This window comes from Pseudophryne corroboree, chromosome 6 (assembly GCF_028390025.1).
Source record: "Pseudophryne corroboree isolate aPseCor3 chromosome 6, aPseCor3.hap2, whole genome shotgun sequence".
Lineage (NCBI taxonomy): Eukaryota > Metazoa > Chordata > Amphibia > Anura > Myobatrachidae > Pseudophryne > Pseudophryne corroboree.
The window spans coordinates 1,235,638-1,258,976 of record NC_086449.1 but is presented as its reverse complement, the minus strand read 5'-3'; the positions used below and the strand labels follow the sequence as shown (position 1 = coordinate 1,258,976).

Here is a 23,339-nt window from a genome sequence, read left to right as displayed (position 1 = left end):
ATGAGTGCTGGTCTCTGGAGATGGCAGGAGAGGGGTTAATGAGTAGGTCGTCTCTGGAGATGGCAGGAGAGGGGTTAATGAGTAGGCGGTCTCTGGAGATGGCAGGAGAGGGGTTAATGAGTAGGAGGTCTCTGGAGATGGCAGGAGAGGGGTTAATGAGTAGGAGGTCTCTGGAGATGGCAGGAGAGGGGTTAATGAGTAGGAGGTCTCTGGAGATGGCAGGAGAGGGGTTAATGAGTAGGAGGTCTCTAGAGATGGCAGGAGAGGGGTTAATGAGTAGGAGGTCTCTGGAGATGGCAGGAGAGGGGTTAATGAGTAGGTGGTCTCTAGAGAGAGGTTAATGAGTGCTGGTCTCTAGAGAGATGGCAGGAGAGGGGTTAATGAGTAGGTGGTCTCTAGAGAGATGGCAGGAGAGGGGTTAATGAGTAGGCGGTCTCTGGAGATGGCAGGAGAGGGGTTAATGAGTAGGAGGTCTCTGGAGATGGCAGGAGAGGGGTTAATGAGTAGGTGGTCTCTGGAGATGGCAGGAGAGGGGTTAATGAGTAGGAGGTCTCTGGAGATGGCAGGAGAGGGGTTAATGAGTAGGTGGTCTCTAGAGAGAGGTTAATGAGTGCTGGTCTCTAGAGAGATGGCAGGAGAGGGGTTAATGAGTAGGTGGTCTCTAGAGAGATGGCAGGAGAGGGGTTAATGAGTAGGCGGTCTCTGGAGATGGCAGGAGAGGGGTTAATGAGTAGGAGGTCTCTGGAGATGGCAGGAGAGGGGTTAATGAGTAGGAGGTCTCTGGAGATGGCAGGAGAGGGGTTAATGAGTAGGAGGTCTCTGGAGATGGCAGGAGAGGGAGTGATATGAATGACCAAATATTCTCTGTACAGCGCGGCGGAATATGTGGGCGCTATATACATAACTAAGTAATAATAGTAAAATGAGTGGTGGTCCCTCTAGTGCTGGCAGGAGAGGGGTTAAACGAGTCTCCGGTATAATTGGCATTCCCCCTCCCCTATCCATACTTCCTGCCCCCTCCTCACACACATACCTGACATTCCTGCTGCCTTTTGTCTGTGACACCTCTGCCGGAGAGCTGTGACAGGGGGCAGCCATCCCCCTCCCCCACCACCTCCTTCCTCTCCCTGTACCATATGCAGAACACAGGAGAGACCCTAATAACGGGAAGGATCTACACCCCTAATCCCTGCCCCTACAGCACAACGTGCAGTGAGTACATGTGGCAAACATGCAGTAAGTGCCACGTGATGCCCAATATGGAGGGGTAACCATGACACCATCCCGCACCCGCACATCATCACCCGCCTCTCACCTGTGCACTTGGTGCGACCGTCCTTCTCCTCCCTTCCTGCTGTGCAGACACACTCCCCCGCTGCCGGTTTGGCCCACTCCCCATCCTCTCGGCAATACATGGTGGGACGTCTCCCAAGAGAGCCCTCAGCACCCTCCACACAGCTGCCCTCAGCCGACACCACGAGCCCTTCAGACACCGTCTCTGGGAAGCTTGCCAGCGATGCCACCACAGCCGGGCATAACCGATAGAAGACACGGACAGCAAGCAGCGCCATGCAGGCCCCCTGATCTTGGAAGGCTAAGTAGAAACCATTGTCCTTCAATGGACCCAAACGCAGAGTCTTGACGTTGGACCTCATTGAGCCTCCACTCCCACGTCCAGCTGGCCGTCCCAGAGTGTCGGCTGCCACAGTGTCCACCTTGATCCACGGGTTCTCCAACCAAGGTGGGAAGTGGTCGCTGGCCGAGTCGGTGTTGGTTTGGTAAAAGTAGAGGTTGAAGGTCTCTTTGCACGAACGACCAGCTCGGGTTATGGATGCGCACTCAATCATGGTAAATGTTATCTCCACGTAGGCATGGCGGGCAGGACCCCGCCTGATGTAATTAGTCCGCAGCCAGTTGTTCTGACCCGACAGGTGAGCATTGCAGATTTCATAGGTACGGACAGGTGTTTGTTCCTCATCCAGGCCGGAAGTTTCATCCCACTAGAAGAAAGAGAAACAGAATGAGTGCGAGGAGACATAGCAGATGCACTTCCTAATTCTCCCCCTTCCCCCCCCAGTGTTAGCAGGCGCACTGCCTTATTCACCGTCCACCCAGTGATAGCAGGGGCACTGCCTCGTTCCCTTCCAGGTATATAGTGACATTTACTGGGAAAGGACGAGAAGGCACAACGAGGAAAGGACGAGAAGGCACAACGGGGAAAGGACGAGAAGGCACAACGGGGAAAGGACGAGAAGGCACAACGGGGAAAGGACGAGAAGGCACAACGGGAAAGGAAGATAGGACTTAAAGGAAGAGAAGACCTGACCAGAAAGGAAGAGAAGACATAACTGGAAAGGAAGAGAGACCTGACCTAAAGGAAGAGAGGACCTGACCTAAAGGAAGAGAAGACATAACTGGAAAGGAAGAAAAGATATAACTAGAAAGGAAGAGAGGACCTGACCTAAAATAAGAATTTACTTACCGATAATTCTATTTCTCGGAGTCCGTAGTGGATGCTGGGGTTCCTGAAAGGACCATGGGGAATAGCGGCTCCGCAGGAGACAGGGCACAAAAAGTAAAGCTTTAGGATCAGGTGGTGTGCACTGGCTCCTCCCCCTATGACCCTCCTCCAAGCCTCAGTTAGGTACTGTGCCCGGACGAGCGTACACAATAAGGAAGGATTTATGAATCCCGGGTAAGACTCATACCAGCCACACCAATCACACTGTACAACCTGTGATCTGAACCCAGTTAACAGTATGATAACAGCGGAGCCTCTGAAAAGATGGCTCACAACAATAATAACCCGATTTTTGTAACTATGTACAAGTAATGCAGATAATCCGCACTTGGGATGGGCGCCCAGCATCCACTACGGACTCCGAGAAATAGAATTATCGGTAAGTAAATTCTTATTTTCTCTATCGTCCTAGTGGATGCTGGGGTTCCTGAAAGGACCATGGGGATTATACCAAAGCTCCCAAACGGGCGGGAGAGTGCGGATGACTCTGCAGCACCGAATGAGAGAACTCCAGGTCCTCCTTAGCCAGGGTATCAAATTTGTAGGATTTTACAAACGTGTTTGCCCCTGACTAAATAGCCGCTCGGCAAAGTTGTAAAGCCGAGACCCCTCGGGCAGCCGCCCAAGATGAGCCCACCTTCCTTGTGGAATGGGCATTTACATATTTTGGCTGTGGCAGGCCTGCCACAGAATGTGCAAGCTGAATTGTATTACACATCCAACTAGCAAAAGTCTGCTTAAAAGCAAGAGCACCCAGTTTGTTGGGTGCATACAGGATAACAGCAAGTCAGTTTTCCTGACTCCAGCCGTCCTGGAACCTATATTTTCAGGGCCCTGACCACATCTAGCAACTTGGAGTCCTCCAAGTCCCTAGTAGGCGCAAGACACCACAATAAGCTGGTTCAGGTGAAACACTGACACCACCTTAGGGAGAGAACTGGGGACGAGTCCGCAGCTCTGCCCTGTCCGAATGGACAAACAGATATGGGCTTTTTTGAGAAAAAAACCCACCAATTTGACACTCGCCTGGTCCAGGCCAGGTCCAAGAGCATGTTCACTTTTCATGTGAGCTGCTTCAAATCCACAGATTTGACTGGTTTTAAACCAATGTGTTTTGAGGAATCCCAGAACTACGTTGAGATCCCACAGTGCCACTGGAGGCACAAAAGGGGGTTGTATATGCAATACTCCCTTGACAAACTTCTGGACTTCAGGAACTGAAGCCAATTCTTTCTGGAAGAAAAATCGACAGGGCCGAAATTTGAACCTTAATGGACCCCAATTTGAGGCCCATAGACACTCCTGTTTGCAAGAAATGCAGGAATCGACCGAGTTGAAATTTCTTCGTGGGGCCTTCCTGGCCTCACAACACGCAACATATTTTCGCCACATGTGGTGATAATGTTGTGCGGTCACCTCCTTTCTGGCTTTGACCAGGGTAGGAATGACCTCTTCCTGAATGCCTTTTCCCTTAGGATCCGGCGTTCCACCGCCATGCCGTCAAACGCAGCTGCGGTAAGTCTTGGAACAGACATGGTACTTGCTGAAACAAGTCCCTTCTTAGCGGCAGAGGCCATAAGTCCTCTGTGAGCATCTCTTGAAGTTCCGGGTACCAAGTCCTTCTTGGCCAATCCGGAGCCATGAGTATAGTTCTTACTCCTCTACGTCTTATAATTCTCAGTACCTTAGGTATGAAAAGCAGAGGATGGAACACATACACCGACTGGTACACCCACGGTGTTACCAGAACGTCCACAGCTATTGCCTGAGGGTCTCTTAACCTGGCGCAATACCTGTCCCGTTTTTTGTTCAGACGGGACGCCATCATGTCCACCTTTGGTAATTCCCAACGGTTTACAATTATGTGGAAAACTTCCCCATGAAGTTCCCACTCTGCCGGGTGGAGGTCGTGCCTACTGAGGAAGTCTGCTTCCCAGTTTCCATTCCCGGAATGAAACACTGCTGACAGTGCTATCACATGATTTTCCGCCCAGCGAAAAGTCCTTGCAGTTTTTGCCACTGCCCTCCTGCTTCTTGTGCCGCCCTGTCTATTTACGTGGGCGACTGCCGTGATGTTTTATCCCACTGGATCAATACCGGCTGACCTTGAAGCAGAGGTCTTGCTAAGCTTAGAGCATTATAAATTTACCCTTAGCTATATTTATGTGGAGAAAAATCTCCAGACTTGATCACACTCCCTGGAAATTTTTTCCTTGTGTGACTGCTCCCCAGCCTCTCGGGCTGGCCTCCGTGGTCACCAACATCCAAAACTGAATGCCGAATCTGCGGCCCTCTAGAAGATGAGCACCCTGTAACCACCACAGGAGAGATCCTTGGATATAGGGTTATCCGCTGATGCATCTGAAGATGCGATCCGGACCATTTGTCCAGCAGATCCCACTGAAAAGTTCTTGCATGAAATCTGCCGACTGGAATTGCTTCGAAGGAAGTCACCATTTTTTTACCATGGCCCTTGTGCAATGATGCACTGATTTTAGGAGGTTCCTGACTAGCTCGGATAACTCCCTGGCTTTCTCTTCCGGGAGAAACACCTTTTTCTGGACTGTGTCCAGAATCATCCCTAAGCACAGGAGACTTGTTGTCGGGATCAGCTGCGATTTTGGAATATTTAGAATCCACCCCTGCTGTTGTAACAGTATCCGAGATAGTGCTACTCCGACCTCCAACTGTTCCCTGGACTTTGCCCTTATCAGGAGATCGTCCAAGTAAGGGGTAATTAAGACGCCTTTTCTTCGAAGAAGAACCATCATTTCGGCCATTACCTTGGTAAAGACCCGGGGTGCCGTAGACAATCCAAACGGCAGCGTCTGAAACTGATAGTGACAGTTCTGTACCACGAACCTGAGGTACCCTTAGTGATAAGGGCAAATTTGGGACATGGAGGTAAGCATCCCTGATGTCTCGGGACACCAGATAGTCCCCTTCTTCCCGGTTCGTTATCACTGCTCTGAGTGACTCCATCTTGATTTGAACCTTTGTAAGTGTTCAAATTTTTTTAGATTTAGAATAGGTCTCACCTAGCCTTCTGGCTTCAGTACCACAATATAGTGTGGAATAATACCCCTTTTCTTGTTGTAGGAGGGGTAATTTAATTATCACCTGCTGGGAATACAGCTCGTGAATTGTTTCCCATACTGCCTCCTTGTCGGAGGGAGACCTTGGTAAAGCAGACTTCAGGAGCCTGCGCAGGGGAAACGTCTCGACATTCCAAACTGTACCCCTGGGATACTACTTGTAGGATCCAGGGGTCCTGTACGGTCTCAGCGTCATGCTGAGAGCTTGTCAGAAGCGGTGGAACGCTTCTGTTCCTGGGAATGGGCTGCCTGCTGCAGTCTTCTTCCCTTTCCTCTATCCCTGGGCAGATATGACTCTTATAGGGACGAAAGGACTGAAGCTGAAAAGACGGTGTCTTTTTCTGCAGAGATGTGACTTAGGGTAAAAACGGTGGATTTTCCAGCAGTTGCCGTGGCCACCAGGTCCGATGGACCGACCCCAAATAACTCCTCTTCCTTTATACGGCAATACACCTTTGTGCCGTTTGGAATCTGCATCACCTGACCACTGTCGTGTCCATAAACATCTTCTGGCAGATATGGACATCGCACTTACTCTTGATGCCAGAGTGCAAATATCCCTCTGTGCATCTCGCATATATAGAAATACATCCTTTAAATGCTCTATAGTCAATAAAATACTGTCCCTGTCAAGGGTATCAATATTTTTAGTCAGGGAATCCGACCAAGCCACCCCAGCTCTGCACATCCAGGCTGAGGCGATCGCTGGTCGCAGTATAACACCAGTATGTGTGTATATACTTTTTATGATATTTTTCCAGCCTCCTGTCAGCTGGCTCCTTGAGGACGGCCCTATCTATAGATGGTACCGCCACTTGTTCTGATAAGCGTGTGAGCGCCTTATCCACCCTAAGGGGTGTTTCCCAACGCGCCCTAACTTCTGGCGGGAAAGGGTATACCGCCCATATTTTCTATCGGGAGGAACCCACGCATCATCACACACTTCATTTAATTTATCTGATTCAGGAAAAACTACGGTAGTTTTTTCACATCCCACATAATACCCTCTTTTGTGGTACTTGTAGTATCAGAAATATGTAACACCTCCTTCATTGCCCTTAACGTGTGGCCCTAATAAGGAATACGTTTGTTTATTCACCGTCGACACTGGATTCAGTGTCCCTGTCTGTGTCTGTGTCGACCGACTAAAGTAAACGGGCGTTTTAAAACCCCTGACGGTGTTTTTGAGACGTCTGGACCGGTACTAATTGTTTGTCGGCCGTCTCATGTCGTCAACCGACCTTGGCGCGTGTTGACATTATCACGTAATTTCCTAAATAAGCCATCCATTCCGGTGTCGACTCCCTAGAGAGTGACATCACCATTACAGGCAATTGCTCCGCCTCCTCACCAACATCGTCCTCATACATGTCGACACACACGTACCGACACACAGCACACACACAGGGAATGCTCTGATAGAGGACAGGACCTACTAGCCCTTTGGAGAGACAGAGGGAGAGTTTGCCAGCACACACCAAAAACGCTATAATTATATAGGGACAACCTTATATAAGTGTTTTCCCTTATAGCATCTTTTTTTATATATTTCTAACGCCAAATTAGTGCCCCCCCTCTCTGTTTTAACCCTGTTTCTGTAGTGCAGTGCAGGGGAGAGCCTGGGAGCCTTCCCTCCAGCCTTTCTGTGAGGGAAAATGGCGCTGTGTGCTGAGGAGATAGGCCCCGCCCCTTTTTCGGCGGCCTCGTCTCCCGCTCTTAACGGATTCTGGCAGGGGTTAAATATCTCCATATAGCCCCCGGAGGCTATATGTGAGGTATTTTTAGCCAAAAAAGGTTTTCATTTGCCTCCCAGGGCGCCCCCCTCCCAGCGCCCTGCACCCTCAGTGACTGCCGTGTGAAGTGTGCTGAGAGGAAAATGGCGCACAGCTGCAGTGCTGTGCGCTACCTTAAGAAGACTGAGGAGTCTTCTGCCGCCGATTCTGGACCTCTTCTCGTTTCAGCATCTGCAAGGGGGCCGGCGGCGAGGCTCCGGTGACCATCCAGGCTGTACCTGTGATCGTCCCTCTGGAGCTAATGTCCAGTAGCCAAGAAGCCAATCCATCCTGCCCGCAGGTGAGTTCACTTCTTCTCCCCTAAGTCCCTCGTTGCAGTGATCCTGTTGCCAGCAGGACTCACTGTAAAATAAAAAACCTAAGCTAAACTTTTCTAAGCAGCTCTTTAGGAGAGCCACCTAGATTGCACCCTTCTCGGCCGGGCACAAAAATCTAACTGAGGCTTGGAGGAGGGTCATAGGGGGAGGAGCCAGTGCACACCACCTGATCCTAAAGCTTTACTTTTTGTGCCCTGTCTCCTGCGGAGCCGCTATTCCCCATGGTCCTTTCAGGAACCCCAGCATCCACTAGGACGATAGAGAAAGGAAGAGAAGACATAACTGGAAAGGAAGAGAAGACATAACTGGAAAGGAAGAGAAGACATAACTGGAAAGGAAGAGAGGACCTGACCTGAAGGAAGAGAGGACCTGACCTAAAGGAAGAGAGCACCTGACCTAAAGGAAGAGAAGCCATAACTGGAAAGGAAGAGAAGATATAACTAGAAAGGAAGAGAGGACCTGACCGGAAAGGAAGAGAGGACCTAAAGGTAGAGAGGACATAACTTGAAAGGAAAAGAAGATATAACTAGGAAGCTTAGGGGAAGTTATCTGATATTATAATGTAATTAGGCAACAAGGATATATCATTCCTACTGGAATATAGAACGGACGGAAGAAACAATATATAAAACAGACGCTACCTGCCCATCAACTTTTGGAAACGTTGTCCACCGAAGGTCTGATGTTTCCAATTTCGTGTTCATAAGTGTGACTGCGGAAACAGAAATAAGACATCAATATACAAGGAAATCTCCCAGAAACATAACTATATCACTGGCACATACTGCAGCGCTGTACGATAAGGGGACATATAGACTATACCAAGATAAACATACAGTGATACAGGAGGTGAGAGACAACCCAGCTTACTACAGATTACACTGTATCACCATCATATACTGCAGCACTGTACAATCAACGTGCCCCCCAAGATGCACTTCTTCATCAAACCCAGCCGTCTCTCATCCTACCCCAATACTCACTGTCTGCCCCATCTGTGACACCCCTGTCTGTCTGCCCCTCCCCTTTAGAATGTAAGCTGTCACGAGCAGGGCCCTCTTCCCTCATGTGCTTCAACTCCCCTTACATATATAATATACCCCGTACTCCCTACAGCGGCCCCCCTGCTGTTTATCTGAGCTCTATGACCACTGATGCAGAAATACTTATATACCCTGTACTGGTCCCGCTTTATCAGACGGAGCATGAGCAACACTTGGTTACACTCCGATATTTACGCAGCAATTCCAAGGAGAGTTCATCAGACCATTTTCATATGTTTGAAAGTAACAACTTTTAGTTGTCCCGAGAACAGGATACACTAATGAAACAATTACAGCAGGCTTAGGTAATTACCAGCATACGGTCTTCTGGAGAATTAGTATTACTGTCCTCTGTATGTACTGTATAATGAGACTATGGAACACACGGACCCATGAGAATGGGACAGATGGCTAGTATTGTGAAGGACACCCTCTAGCCTGGCAAAGTGCAGACGCTCGATGTGGCATAGATTCCACAATTGAATGGAAGACCTCTGAGGTGTTGACCAATGACATCTGGATAGCTCCCTGATGTGTGTAGGTGCAGGTTCTTGGGTTTGAATGGATCTCTCCACCACATCCCATGAATGCTTGGTTGGGTTCATGTCGGGCAAACGTGGTGGCCACACCATTTGTCGGAACTCTCTGAGTGCTCCTCGAACCAATTCTGGAGAACTTGGGACCGATGACACGGTGGATAATCCTGCTGGAATATTCCATAGTTGTGGGAGTGCAAGAAGTCCATGAAAGGCTGCACATGGTCATCAAGCAAGGCAACCTAGCAGTTACCGGTCAATGACACGTTTAGCCGGACCAGCGGAACCAGCCCATGACACATGAACCCACCACATACCATTACTGAACCACCACAAGCAAGCACGGTGCCTTGTTGACAAGTGGGGTTCATGGCCTTATGGGGTCTGCGCCACACCCAAACCCTACCATCAACCCAAAACAACTGGAAACGTGAGTCACTGGACCACACCACAGTTGCCAGCCCTCCAGGGTCCAATTAGCAACGTCAGGAGCGGCACTTTGTCTGGTTTCGTACTGTCAATTGGGGCAATTTGGTGGGTTTTCTGCTCCTGTATCCCATGGAAGCTAAAGACCGCTGCACTGACCTGCTGGATGTGCGTCTGGTACGTCAACATTTTATGTAGATGTGATCAGAGCCAGTGTCTCATGCCTGTTACCACGGACAATGGTCACGGTGATTAAGCATCCGTGGCCAGCCACTGCGCCTTCCACACTGTGTGGTAATGCCTTCCATGAGGTGACACCATAGATAGAGGAATGCTGAATATCCCATCAGTCAGGCATCCACTATCCTCACGTCACCTTTCCATATAGCTGGTGTTCAACCTGATTCACAAGATGTCACATTACAACTGATGCAGAACAGGCCATTTCCAAGATGTCAAAGTACAGTGGTAGCACATACCATTTCCTTTACATACTGCTATCCCATGACTTCTCTCAGTGCAGAATATGCCCCGATCACTACAGATATCACCATCATACACTGCAGCGCTGTACAATAAGGAGACATATAGACTATACCATGATAACAGGAACATACAGTGATACAGAAGGTGAGAGGATCCCGCTCACTACAGATTACACTATATCACCATCATATACTGCAGCGCTGTACAATAAGAGACATATAGACTATACCATGATAACAGGAACATACAGTGATACAGAAGGTGAGAGGACCCCGCTCACTACAGATTACACTATATCACCATCATATACTGCAGCGCTGTACAATAAGAGACATATAGACTATACCATGATAACAGGAACATACAGTGATACAGAAGGTGAGAGGATCCCGCTCACTACAGATTACACTATATCACCATCATACACTGCAGCGCTGTACAATAAGAGGTATATATAGACTATACCATGATAACAGGAACATACAGTGATACAGAAGGTGAGAGGACCCCGCACACTACAGATCACACTATATCACCATCATATACTGCAGCGCTGTACAATAAGAGGTATATATAGACTATACCATGATAACAGGAACATACAGTGATACAGAAGGTGAGAGGACCCCGCTCACTACAGATTACACTATATCACCATCATACACTGCAGCGCTGTACAATAAGGAGACATATAGACTATACCATGATAACAGGAACATACAGTGATACAGAAGGTGAGAGGATCCCGCTCACTACAGATTACACTATATCACCATCATATACTGCAGCGCTGTACAATAAGGGGACATATAGACTATACCATGATAACAGGAACATACAGTGATACAGAAGGTGAGAGGACCCCGCTCACTACAGATTACACTATATCACCATCATACACTGCAGCGCTGTACAATAAGAGGACATATAGACTATACCATGATAACAGGAACATACAGTGATACAGAAGGTGAGAGGATCCCGCTCACTACAGATTACACTATATCACCATCATATACTGCAGCGCTGCACAATAAGGAGACATATAGACTATACCATGATAACAGGAACATACAGTGATACAGAAGGTGAGAGGACCCCGCTCACTACAGATTACACTATATCACCATCATATACTGCAGCGCTGTACAATAAGAGACATATAGACTATACCATGATAACAGGAACATACAGTGATACAGAAGGTGAGAGGACCCCGCTCACTACAGATTACACTATATCACCATCATATACTGCAGCGCTGTACAATAAGGAGACATATAGACTATACCATGATAACAGGAACATACAGTGATACAGAAGGTGAGAGGACCCCGCTCACGACAGATTACACTATATCACCATCATACACTGCAGCGCTGTACAATAAGAGACATATAGACTATACCATGATAACAGGAACATACAGTGATACAGAAGGTGAGAGGATCCCGCTCTCTACAGATTACACTATATCACCATCATACACTGCAGCGCTGTACAATAAGGGGACATATAGACTATACCATGATAACAGGAACATACAGTGATACAGAAGGTGAGAGGACCCCGCTCACTACAGATTACACTATATCACCATCATATACTGCAGCGCTGTACAATAAGAGGACATATAGACTATACCATGATAACAGGAACATACAGTGATACAGAAGGTGAGAGGACCCCGCTCACTACAGATTACACTATATCACCATCATATACTGCAGCGCTGTACAATAAGAGGTATATATACACTATACCATGATAACAGGAACATACAGTGATACAGAAGGTGAGAGGATACGCTCACTACAGATTACACTATATCACCATCATACACTGCAGTGCTGTACAATAAGAGGACATATAGACTATACCATGATAACAGGAACATACAGTGATACAGAAGGTGAGAGGACCCCGCTCACTACAGATTACACTATATCACCATCATATACTGCAGCGCTGTACAATAAGGAGACATATAGACTATACCATGATAACAGGAACATACAGTGATACAGAAGGTGAGAGGACCCCGCTCACTACAGATTACACTATATCACCATCATATACTGCAGCGCTGTACAATAAGGAGACATATAGACTATACCATGATAACAGGAACATACAGTGATACAGAAGGTGAGAGGACCCCGCTCACTACAGATTACACTATATCACCATCATACACTGCAGCGCTGTACAATAAGGAGGCATATAGACTATACCATGATAACAGGAACATACAGTGATACAGAAGGTGAGAGGATCCCGCTCACTACAGATTACACTATATCACCATCATATACTGCAGCGCTGTACAATAAGAGGACATATAGACTATACCATGATAACAGGAACATACAGTGATACAGAAGGTGAGAGGATCCCGCTCACTACAGATTACACTATATCACCATCATACACTGCAGCGCTGTACAATAAGAGACATATAGACTATACCATGATAACAGGAACATACAGTGATACAGAAGGTGAGAGGATCCGCTCACTACAGATTACACTATATCACCATCATATACTGCAGCACTGTACAATAAGGAGACATACAGACTATACCATGATAACAGGAACATACAGTGATACAGAAGGTGAGAGGAACCCCGCTCACTACAGATTATACTATATCACCATCATATATTGCAGCGCTGTACAATAAGAGACATATAGACTATACCATGATAACAGGAACATACAGTGATACAGAAGGTGAGAGGATCCCGCTCACTACAGATTACACTGTATCACCATCATATACTGCAGCGCTGTACAATAAGAGACATATAGACTATACCATGATAACAGGAACATACAGTGATACAGAAGGTGAGAGGATCCCGCTCTCTACAGCTTACACTATATCACCATCATACACTGCAGCGCTGTACAATAAGACATATAGACTATACCATGATAACAGGAACATACAGTGATACAGAAGGTGAGAGGATCCCGCTCACTACAGATTACACTGTATCACCATCATATACTGCAGCGCTGTACAATAAGAGACATATAGACTATACCATGATAACAGGAACATACAGTGATACAGAAGGTGAGAGGATCCCGCTCTCTACAGATTACACTATATCACCATCATACACTGCAGCGCTGTACAATAAGGGGACATATAGACTATACCATCATAACAGGAACATACAGTGATACAGAAGGTGAGAGGACCCCGCTCACTACAGATTACACTATATCACCATCATATACTGCAGCGCTGTACAATAAGAGGCATATATAGACTATACCATGATAACAGGAACATACAGTGATACAGAAGGTGAGAGGACCCCGCTCACTACAGATTACACTATATCACCATCATACACTGCAGCGCTGTACAATAAGGGGACATATAGACTATACCATGACAACAGGAACATACAGTGATACAGAAGGAGAGAGGACCCCGCTCACTACAGATTACACTATATCACCATCATATACTGCAGCGCTGTACAATAAGAGACATATAGACTATACCATGATAACAGGAACATACAGTGATACAGAAGGTGAGAGGACCCCGCTCACTACAGATTACACTATATCACCATCATATACTGCAGCGCTGTACAATAAGGAGACATATAGACTATACCATGATAACAGGAACATACAGTGATACAGAGGGTGAGAAGACCCCGCTCACTACAGATTACACTATATCACCATCATATACTGCAGCGCTGTACAATAAGAGGTATATATACACTATAACATGATAACAGGAACATACAGTGATACAGAAGGTGATAGGACCCCGCTCACTACAGATTACACTATATCACCATCATATACTGCAGCGCTGTACAATAAGAGGTATATATAGACTATACCATGATAACAGGAACATACAGTGATACAGAAGGTGAGAGGACCCCGCTCACTACAGATTACACTATATCACCATCATATACTGCAGCGCTGTACAATAAGAGGTATATATACACTATACCATGATAACAGGAACATACACTGATACAGAAGGTGAGAGGACCCCGCTCACTACAGATTACACTATATCACCATCATATACTGCAGCGCTGTACAATAAGAGACATATAGACTATACCATGATAACAGGAACATACAGTGATACAGAAGGTGAGAGGACCCCGCTCACTACAGATTATACTGTATCACCATCATATACTGCAGTGCTGTACAATAAGGGGACATATAGACTATACCATGATAACAGGAACATACAGTGATACAGAAGGTGAGAGGACCCCGCTCACTACAGATTACACTATATCACCATCACATACTGCAGCGCTGTACAATAAGGGGACATATAGACTATACCATGATAACAGGAACATACAGTGATACAGAAGGTGAGAGGACCCCGCTCACTACAGATTACACTATATCACCATCATACACTGCAGCGCTGTACAATAAGAGACATATAGACTATACCATGATAACAGGAACATACAGTGATACAGAAGGTGAGAGGACCCCGCTCACTACAGATTACACTATATCACCATCATATACTGCAGTGCTGTACAATAAGGAGACATATAGACTATACCATGATAACAGGAACATACAGTGATACAGAAGGTGAGAGAGGACCCCGCTCACTACAGATTACACTATATCACCATCATATACTGCAGTGCTGTACAATAAGGAGACATATAGACTATACCATGATAACAGGAACATACAGTGATACAGAAGGTGAGAGGACACCGCTCACTACAGATTACACTATATCACCATCATATATAGTGTTCATTCTAGCACCCTGCACCTTTCAAATCCTGTGCAGTTCCTCTTTCCTACCTGTGGTGTCGCTCTCTGCTCTGGTGCTTCTCAGCACACACAGGTCTGTATCACAGCACTGAGTAACAGATCAGAGTGTGCTGAGAAGCATCACAGCAAAGAGCGACACCCCAGGCAGGAAAGAGGAACTGCACGAATTTTGAAAGGTGCAGGGTGCTAGAATGAACACTAATATACTGCAGCGCTGTACAATAAGGAGACATATAGACTATACCATGATAACAGGAACATAAAGTGATACCGAAGGTGAGAGGACCCCGCTCACTACAGATTACACTATATCACCATCATACACAGCAGCGCTGTACAATAAGGAGACATATAGACTATACCATGATAATAGGAACATACAGTGATACAGAAGGTGAGAGGACCCCGCTCACTACAGATTACACTATATCACCATCATATACTGCAGCGCTGTACAATAAGGAGACATATAGACTATACCATGATAACAGGAACATACAGTGATACAGAAGGTGAGAGGACCCCGCTCACTACAGATTACACTATATCACCATCATATACTGCAGCGCTGTACAATAAGAGGTATATATACACTATACCATGATAACCGGAACATACAGTGATACAGAAGGTGAGAGGACCCCGCTCACTACAGATTACACTATATCACCATCATATACTGCAGCGCTGTACAATAAGGAGACATATAGACTATACCATGATAACAGGAACATACAGTGATACAGAAGGTGAGAGGACCCCGCTCACTACAGATTACACTATATCACCATCATATACTGCAGCGCTGTACAATAAGGTGACATATAGACTATACCATGATAATAGGAACATACAGTGATACAGAAGGTGAGAGGACTCCGCTCACTACAGATTACACTATATCACCATCATATACTGCAGCGCTGTACAATAAGAGGACATATAGACTATACCATGATAACAGGAACATACAGTGATACAGAAGGTGAGAGGATCCGCTCACTACAGATTACACTATATCACCATCATATACTGCAGCACTGTACAATAAGGAGACATACAGACTATACCATGATAACAGGAACATACAGTGATACAGAAGGTGAGAGGATCCCGCTCACTACAGATTACACTGTATCACCATCATATACTGCAGCGCTGTACAATAAGAGACATATAGACTATACCATGATAACAGGAACATACAGTGATACAGAAGGTGAGAGGATCCGCTCACTACAGATTACACTATATCACCATCATATACTGCAGCACTGTACAATAAGGAGACATATAGACTATACCATCATAACAGGAACATACAGTGATACAGAAGGTGAGAGGACCCCGCTCACTACAGATTATACTATATCACCATCATATACTGCAGCGCTGTACAATAAGAGGCATATATAGACTATACCATGATAACAGGAACATACAGTGATACAGAAGGTGAGAGGACCCCGCTCACTACAGATTACACTATATCACCATCATACACTGCAGCGCTGTACAATAAGAGGTATATATACACTATACCATGATAACAGGAACATACAGTGATACAGAAGGTGAGAAGACCCCGCTCACTACAGATTACACTATATCACCATCATATACTGCAGCGCTGTACAATAAGAGGACATATAGACTATACCATGATAACAGGAACATACAGTGATACAGAAGGTGAGAGGACCCCGCTCACTACAGATTACACTATATCACCATCATATACTGCAGCGCTGTACAATAAGGAGACATATAGACTATACCATGATAACAGGAACATACAGTGATACAGAAGGTGAGAGGATCCCGCTCACTACAGATTACACTATATCACCATCAAACACTGCAGCGCTGTACAATAAGGAGACATATAGACTATACCATGATAACAGGAACATACAGTGATACAGAAGGTGAGAGGATCCCGCTCACTACAGATTATACTATATCACCATCATATACTGCAGCGCTGTACAATAAGGAGACATATAGACTATACCATGATAACAGGAACATACAGTGATACAGAAGGTGAGAGGACCCCGCTCACTACAGATTACTCTATATCACCATCATACACTGCAGCGCTGTACAATAAGGAGACATATAGACTATACCATGATAACAGGAACATACAGTGATACAGAAGGTGAGAGGACCCCGCTCACTACAGATTACACTATATCACCATCACATACTGCAGCGATGTACAATAAGAGGACATATAGACTATACCATGATAACAGGAACATACAGTGATACAGAAGGTGAGAGGACCCCGCTCACTACAGATTACACTATATCACCATCATATACTGCAGCGCTGTACAATAAGAGGCATATATAGACTATACCATGATAACAGGAACATACAGTGATACAGAAGGTGAGAGGATCCCGCTCACTACAGATTACACTATATCACCATCATACACTGCAGCGCTGTACAATAAGAGGACATATAGACTATACCATGATAACAGGAACATACAGTGATACAGAAGGTGAGAGGACCCCGCTCACTACAGATTACACTATATCACCATCATATACTGCAGCGCTGTACAATAAGAGGTATATATACACTATACCATGATAACAGGAACATACACTGATACAGAAGGTGAGAGGACCCCGCTCACTACAGATTACACTATATCACCATCATATACTGCAGCGCTGTACAATAAGGAGACATATAGACTATACCATGATAACAGGAACATACAGTGATACAGAAGGTGAGAGGACCCCGCTCACGACAGATTACACTATATCACCATCATACACTGCAGCACTGTACAATAAGAGACATATAGACTATACCATGATAACAGGAACATACAGTGATACAGAAGGTGAGAGGATCCCGCTCTCTACAGATTACACTATATCACCATCATACACTGCAGCGCTGTACAATAAGGGGACATATAGACTATACCATGATAACAGGAACATACAGTGATACAGAAGGTGAGAGGACCCCGCTCACTACAGATTACACTATATCACCATCATATACTGCAGCGCTGTACAATAAGAGGTATATATACACTATACCATGATAACAGGAACATACACTGATACAGAAGGTGAGAGGACCCGCTCACTACAGATTACACTATATCACCATCATATACTGCAGCGCTGTACAATAAGGAGACATATAGACTATACCATGATAACAGGAACATACAGTGATACAGAAGGTGAGAGGACCCCGCTCACTACAGATTACACTATATCACCATCATATACTGCAGCGCTGTACAATAAGAGACATATAGACTATACCATGATAACAGGAACATACAGTGATACAGAAGGTGAGAGGACCCCGCTCACTACAGATTACACTATATCACCATCATATACTGCAGCGCTGTACAATAAGAGACATATAGACTATACCATGATAACAGGAACATACAGTGATACAGAAGGTGAGAGGACCCCGCACACTACAGATTACACTATATCACCATCATATACTGCAGTGCTGTACAATAAGGATACATATAGACTATACCATGATAACAGGAACATACAATGATACAGAAGGTGAGAGGACCCCGCTCACTACAGATTACACTATATCACCATCATATACTGCAGTGCTGTACAATAAGGAGACATATAGACTATACCATGATAACAGGAACATACAGTGATACAGAAGGTGAGAGGACCCCGCTCACTACAGATTACACTATATCACCATCATATACTGCAGTGCTGTACAATAAGGAGACATATAGACTATACCATGATAACAGGAACATACAGTGATACAGAAGGTGAGAGGATCCCGCTCACTACAGATTACACTATATCACCATCATACACTGCAGCGCTGTACAATAAGGGGACATATAGACTATACCATGATAACAGGAACATACAGTGATACAGAAGGTGAGAGGATCCGCTCACTACAGATTACACTATATCACCATCATATACTGCAGCACTGTACAATAAGGAGACATACAGACTATACCATGATAACAGGAACATACAGTGATACAGAAGGTGAGAGGATCTCCCTCACTACAGATTACACTGTATCACCATCATATACTGCAGCGCTGTACAATAAGGGGACATATAGACTATACCATCATAACAGGAACATACAGTGATACAGAAGGTGAGAGGATCCCGCTCACTACAGATTACACTATATCACCATCATATACTGCAGCGCTGTACAATAAGAGACATATAGACTATACCATGATAACAGGAACATACAGTGATACAGAAGGTGAGAGGATCCCGCTCACTACAGATTACACTATATCACCATCATATACTGCAGCGCTGTACAATAAGAGGACATATAGACTATACCATGATAACAGGAACATACAGTGATACAGAAGGTGAGAGGATCCCGCTCACTACAGATTACACTATATCACCATCATATACTGCAGCGCTGTACAATAAGAGACATATAGACTATACCATGATAACAGGAACATACAGTGATACAGAAGGTGAGAGAACCCCGCTCACTACAGATTACACTATATCACCATCATATACTGCAGCGCTGTACAATAAGAGGACATATAGACTATACCATGATAACAGGAACATACAGTGATACAGAAGGTGAGAGGACCCCGCTCACTACAGATTACACTATATCACCATCATACACTGCAGCGCTGTACAATAAGGAGACATATAGACTATACCATGATAACAGGAACATACAGTGATACAGAAGGTGAGAGGACCCCGCTCACTACAGATTACACTATATCACCATCATATACTGCAGCACTGTACAATAAGGAGACATACAGACTATACCATGATAACAGGAACATACAGTGATACAGAAGGTGAGAGGATCCCGCTCACTACAGATTACACTGTATCACCATCATATACTGCAGCGCTGTACAATAAGAGACATATAGACTATACCATGATAACAGGAACATACAGTGATACAGAAGGTGAGAGGATCCCGCTCTCTACAGCTTACACTATATCACCATCATACACTGCAGCGCTGTACAATAAGGGGACATATAGACTATACCATCATAACAGGAACATACAGTGATACAGAAGGTGAGAGGACCCCGCTCACTACAGATTACACTATATCACCATCATATACTGCAGCGCTGTACAATAAGAGGCATATATAGACTATACCATGATAACAGGAACATACAGTGATACAGAAGGTGAGAGGATCCCGCTCACTACAGATTACACTATATCACCATCATACACTGCAGCGCTGTACAATAAGAGGTATATATACACACTATACCATGATAACAGGAACATACAGTGATACAGAAGGTGAGAAGACCCCGCTCACTACAGATTACACTATATCACCATCATATACTGCAGCGCTGTACAATAAGACTATATATATATATATAGACTATACCATGATAACAGGAACATACAGTGATACAGAAGGTGAGAGGACCCCGCTCACTACAGATTACACTATATCACCATCATATACTGCAGCGCTGTACAATAAGGAGACATATAGACTATACCATGATAACAGGAACATACAGTGATACAGAAGGTGAGAGGATCCCGCTCACTACAGATTACACTATATCACCATCATACACTGCAGCGCTGTACAATAAGGAGACATATAGACTATACCATGATAACAGGAACATACAGTGATACAGAAGGTGAGAGGACCCCGCTCACTACAGATTACACTATATCACCATCACATACTGCAGCGATGTACAATAAGAGGACATATAGACTATACCATGATAACAGGAACATACAGTGATACAGAAGGTGAGAGGATCCCGCTCACTACAGATTACACTATATCACCATCATATACTGCAGCGCTGTACAATAAGAGGCATATATAGACTATACCATGATAACAGGAACATACAGTGATACAGAAGGTGAGAGGACCCCGCTCACTACAGATTACACTATATCACCATCATATACTGCAGCGCTGTACAATAAGGAGACATATAGACTATACCATGATAACAGGAACATACAGTGATACAGAAGGTGAGAGGATCCCGCTCACTACAGATTACACTATATCACCATCATATACTGCAGCACTGTACAATAAGGGGACATATAGACTATACCATGATAACAGGAACATACAGTGATACAGAAGGTGAGAGGACCCCGCTCACTACAGATTACACTATATCACCATCATATACTGCAGCACTGTACAATAAGAGTACATATAGACTATAACATGATAACAGGAACATACAGTGATACAGAAGGTGAGAGGACCCCGCTCACTACAGATTACACTATATCACCATCATACACTGCAGCGCTGTACAATAAGAGGACATATAGACTATACCATGATAACAGGAACATACAGTGATACAGAAGGTGAGAGGATCCCGCTCACTACAGATTACACTATATCACCATCATATACTGCAGCGCTGTACAATAAGGGGACATATAGACTATACCATGATAACAGGAACATACAGTGATACAGAAGGTGAGAGGATCCCGCTCACTACAGATTACACTATATCACCATCATACACTGCAGCGCTGTACAATAAGAGGACATATAGACTATACCATGATAACAGGAAGATACAGTGATACAGAAGGTGAGAGGACCCCGCTCACTACAGATTACACTATATCACCATCATATACTGCAGCGCTGTACAATAAGAGGCATATATAGACTATACCATGATAACAGGAACATACAGTGATACAGAAGGTGAGAGGACCCCGCTCACTACAGATTACACTATATCACCATCATATACTGCAGCGCTGTACAATAAGGGGACATATAGACTATACCATGATAACAGGAACATACAGTGATACAGAAGGAGAGAGGACCCCGCTCACTACAGATTACACTATATCACCATCATATACTGCAGCGCTGTACAATAAGGGGACATATAGACTATACCATGATAACAGGAACATACAGTGATACAGAAGGTGAGAGGATCCCGCTCACTACAGATTACACTATATCACCATCATATACTGCAGCGCTGTACAATAAGGGACATATAGACTATACCATGATAACAGGAACATACAGTGATACAGAAGGTGAGAGGACCCCGCTCACTACAGATTACACTATATCACCATCATACACTGCAGCGCTGTACAATAAGGGGACATATAGACTATACCATGATAACAGGAACATACAGTGATACAGAAGGAGAGAGGACCCCGCTCACTACAGATTACACTATATCACCATCATATACTGCAGCGCTGTACAATAAGAGACATATAGACTATACCATGATAACAGGAACATACAGTGATACAGAAGGTGAGAGGACCCCGCTCACTACAGATTACACTATATCACCATCATATACTGCAGCGCTGTACAATAAGGAGACATATAGACTATACCATGATAACAGGAACATACAGTGATACAGAGGGTGAGAAGACCCCGCTCACTACAGATTACACTATATCACCATCATATACTGCAGCGCTGTACAATAAGAGGTATATATACACTATAACATGATAACAGGAACATACAGTGATACAGAAGGTGAGAGGATCCCGCTCACTACAGATTACACTATATCACCATCATATACTGCAGCGCTGTACAATAAGAGGACATATAGACTATACCATGATAACAGGAACATACAGTGATACAGAAGGTGAGAGGATCCCGCTCACTACAGATTACACTATATCACCATCATACACTGCAGCGCTGTACAATAAGAGGTATATATAGACTATACCATGATAACAGGAACATACAGTGATACAGAAGGTGAGAGGACCCCGCTCACTACAGATTACACTATATCACCATCATATACTGCAGCGCTGTACAATAAGAGGTATATATACACTATACCATGATAACAGGAACATACACTGATACAGAAGGTGAGAGGACCCCGCTCACTACAGATTACACTATATCACCATCATATACTGCAGCGCTGTACAATAAGAGGATATATAGACTATACCATGATAACAGGAACATACAGTGATACCGAAGGTGAGAGGACCCCGCTCACTACAGATTACACTATATCACCATCATATACTGCAGTGCTGTACAATAAGGAGACATATAGACTATACCATGATAACAGGAACATACAGTGATACAGAAGGTGAGAGGACACCGCTCACTACAGATTACACTATATCACCATCATATACTGCAGCGCTGTACAATAAGGAGACATATAGACTATACCATGATAACAGAAACATAAAGTGATACCG

At 44.9% G+C, this 23,339-nt stretch overlaps 1 protein-coding gene across 1 annotated transcript in view; it reads right to left on the bottom strand.

The window, feature by feature from the left end:
• Positions 1-23,339, bottom strand: part of EPHB4 (EPH receptor B4) — a 178,604-nt gene that overhangs the window by 28,859 nt on the left and 126,406 nt on the right. The window contains exons 2-3 of the mRNA XM_063930664.1: positions 8,368-8,438; positions 1,316-2,000 (exon numbers count right to left, since the gene is read on the bottom strand). Coding sequence (XP_063786734.1) covers positions 1,316-2,000; positions 8,368-8,438 — 756 coding nt within the window. The remainder of the gene's footprint in view (positions 1-1,315; positions 2,001-8,367; positions 8,439-23,339) is intronic.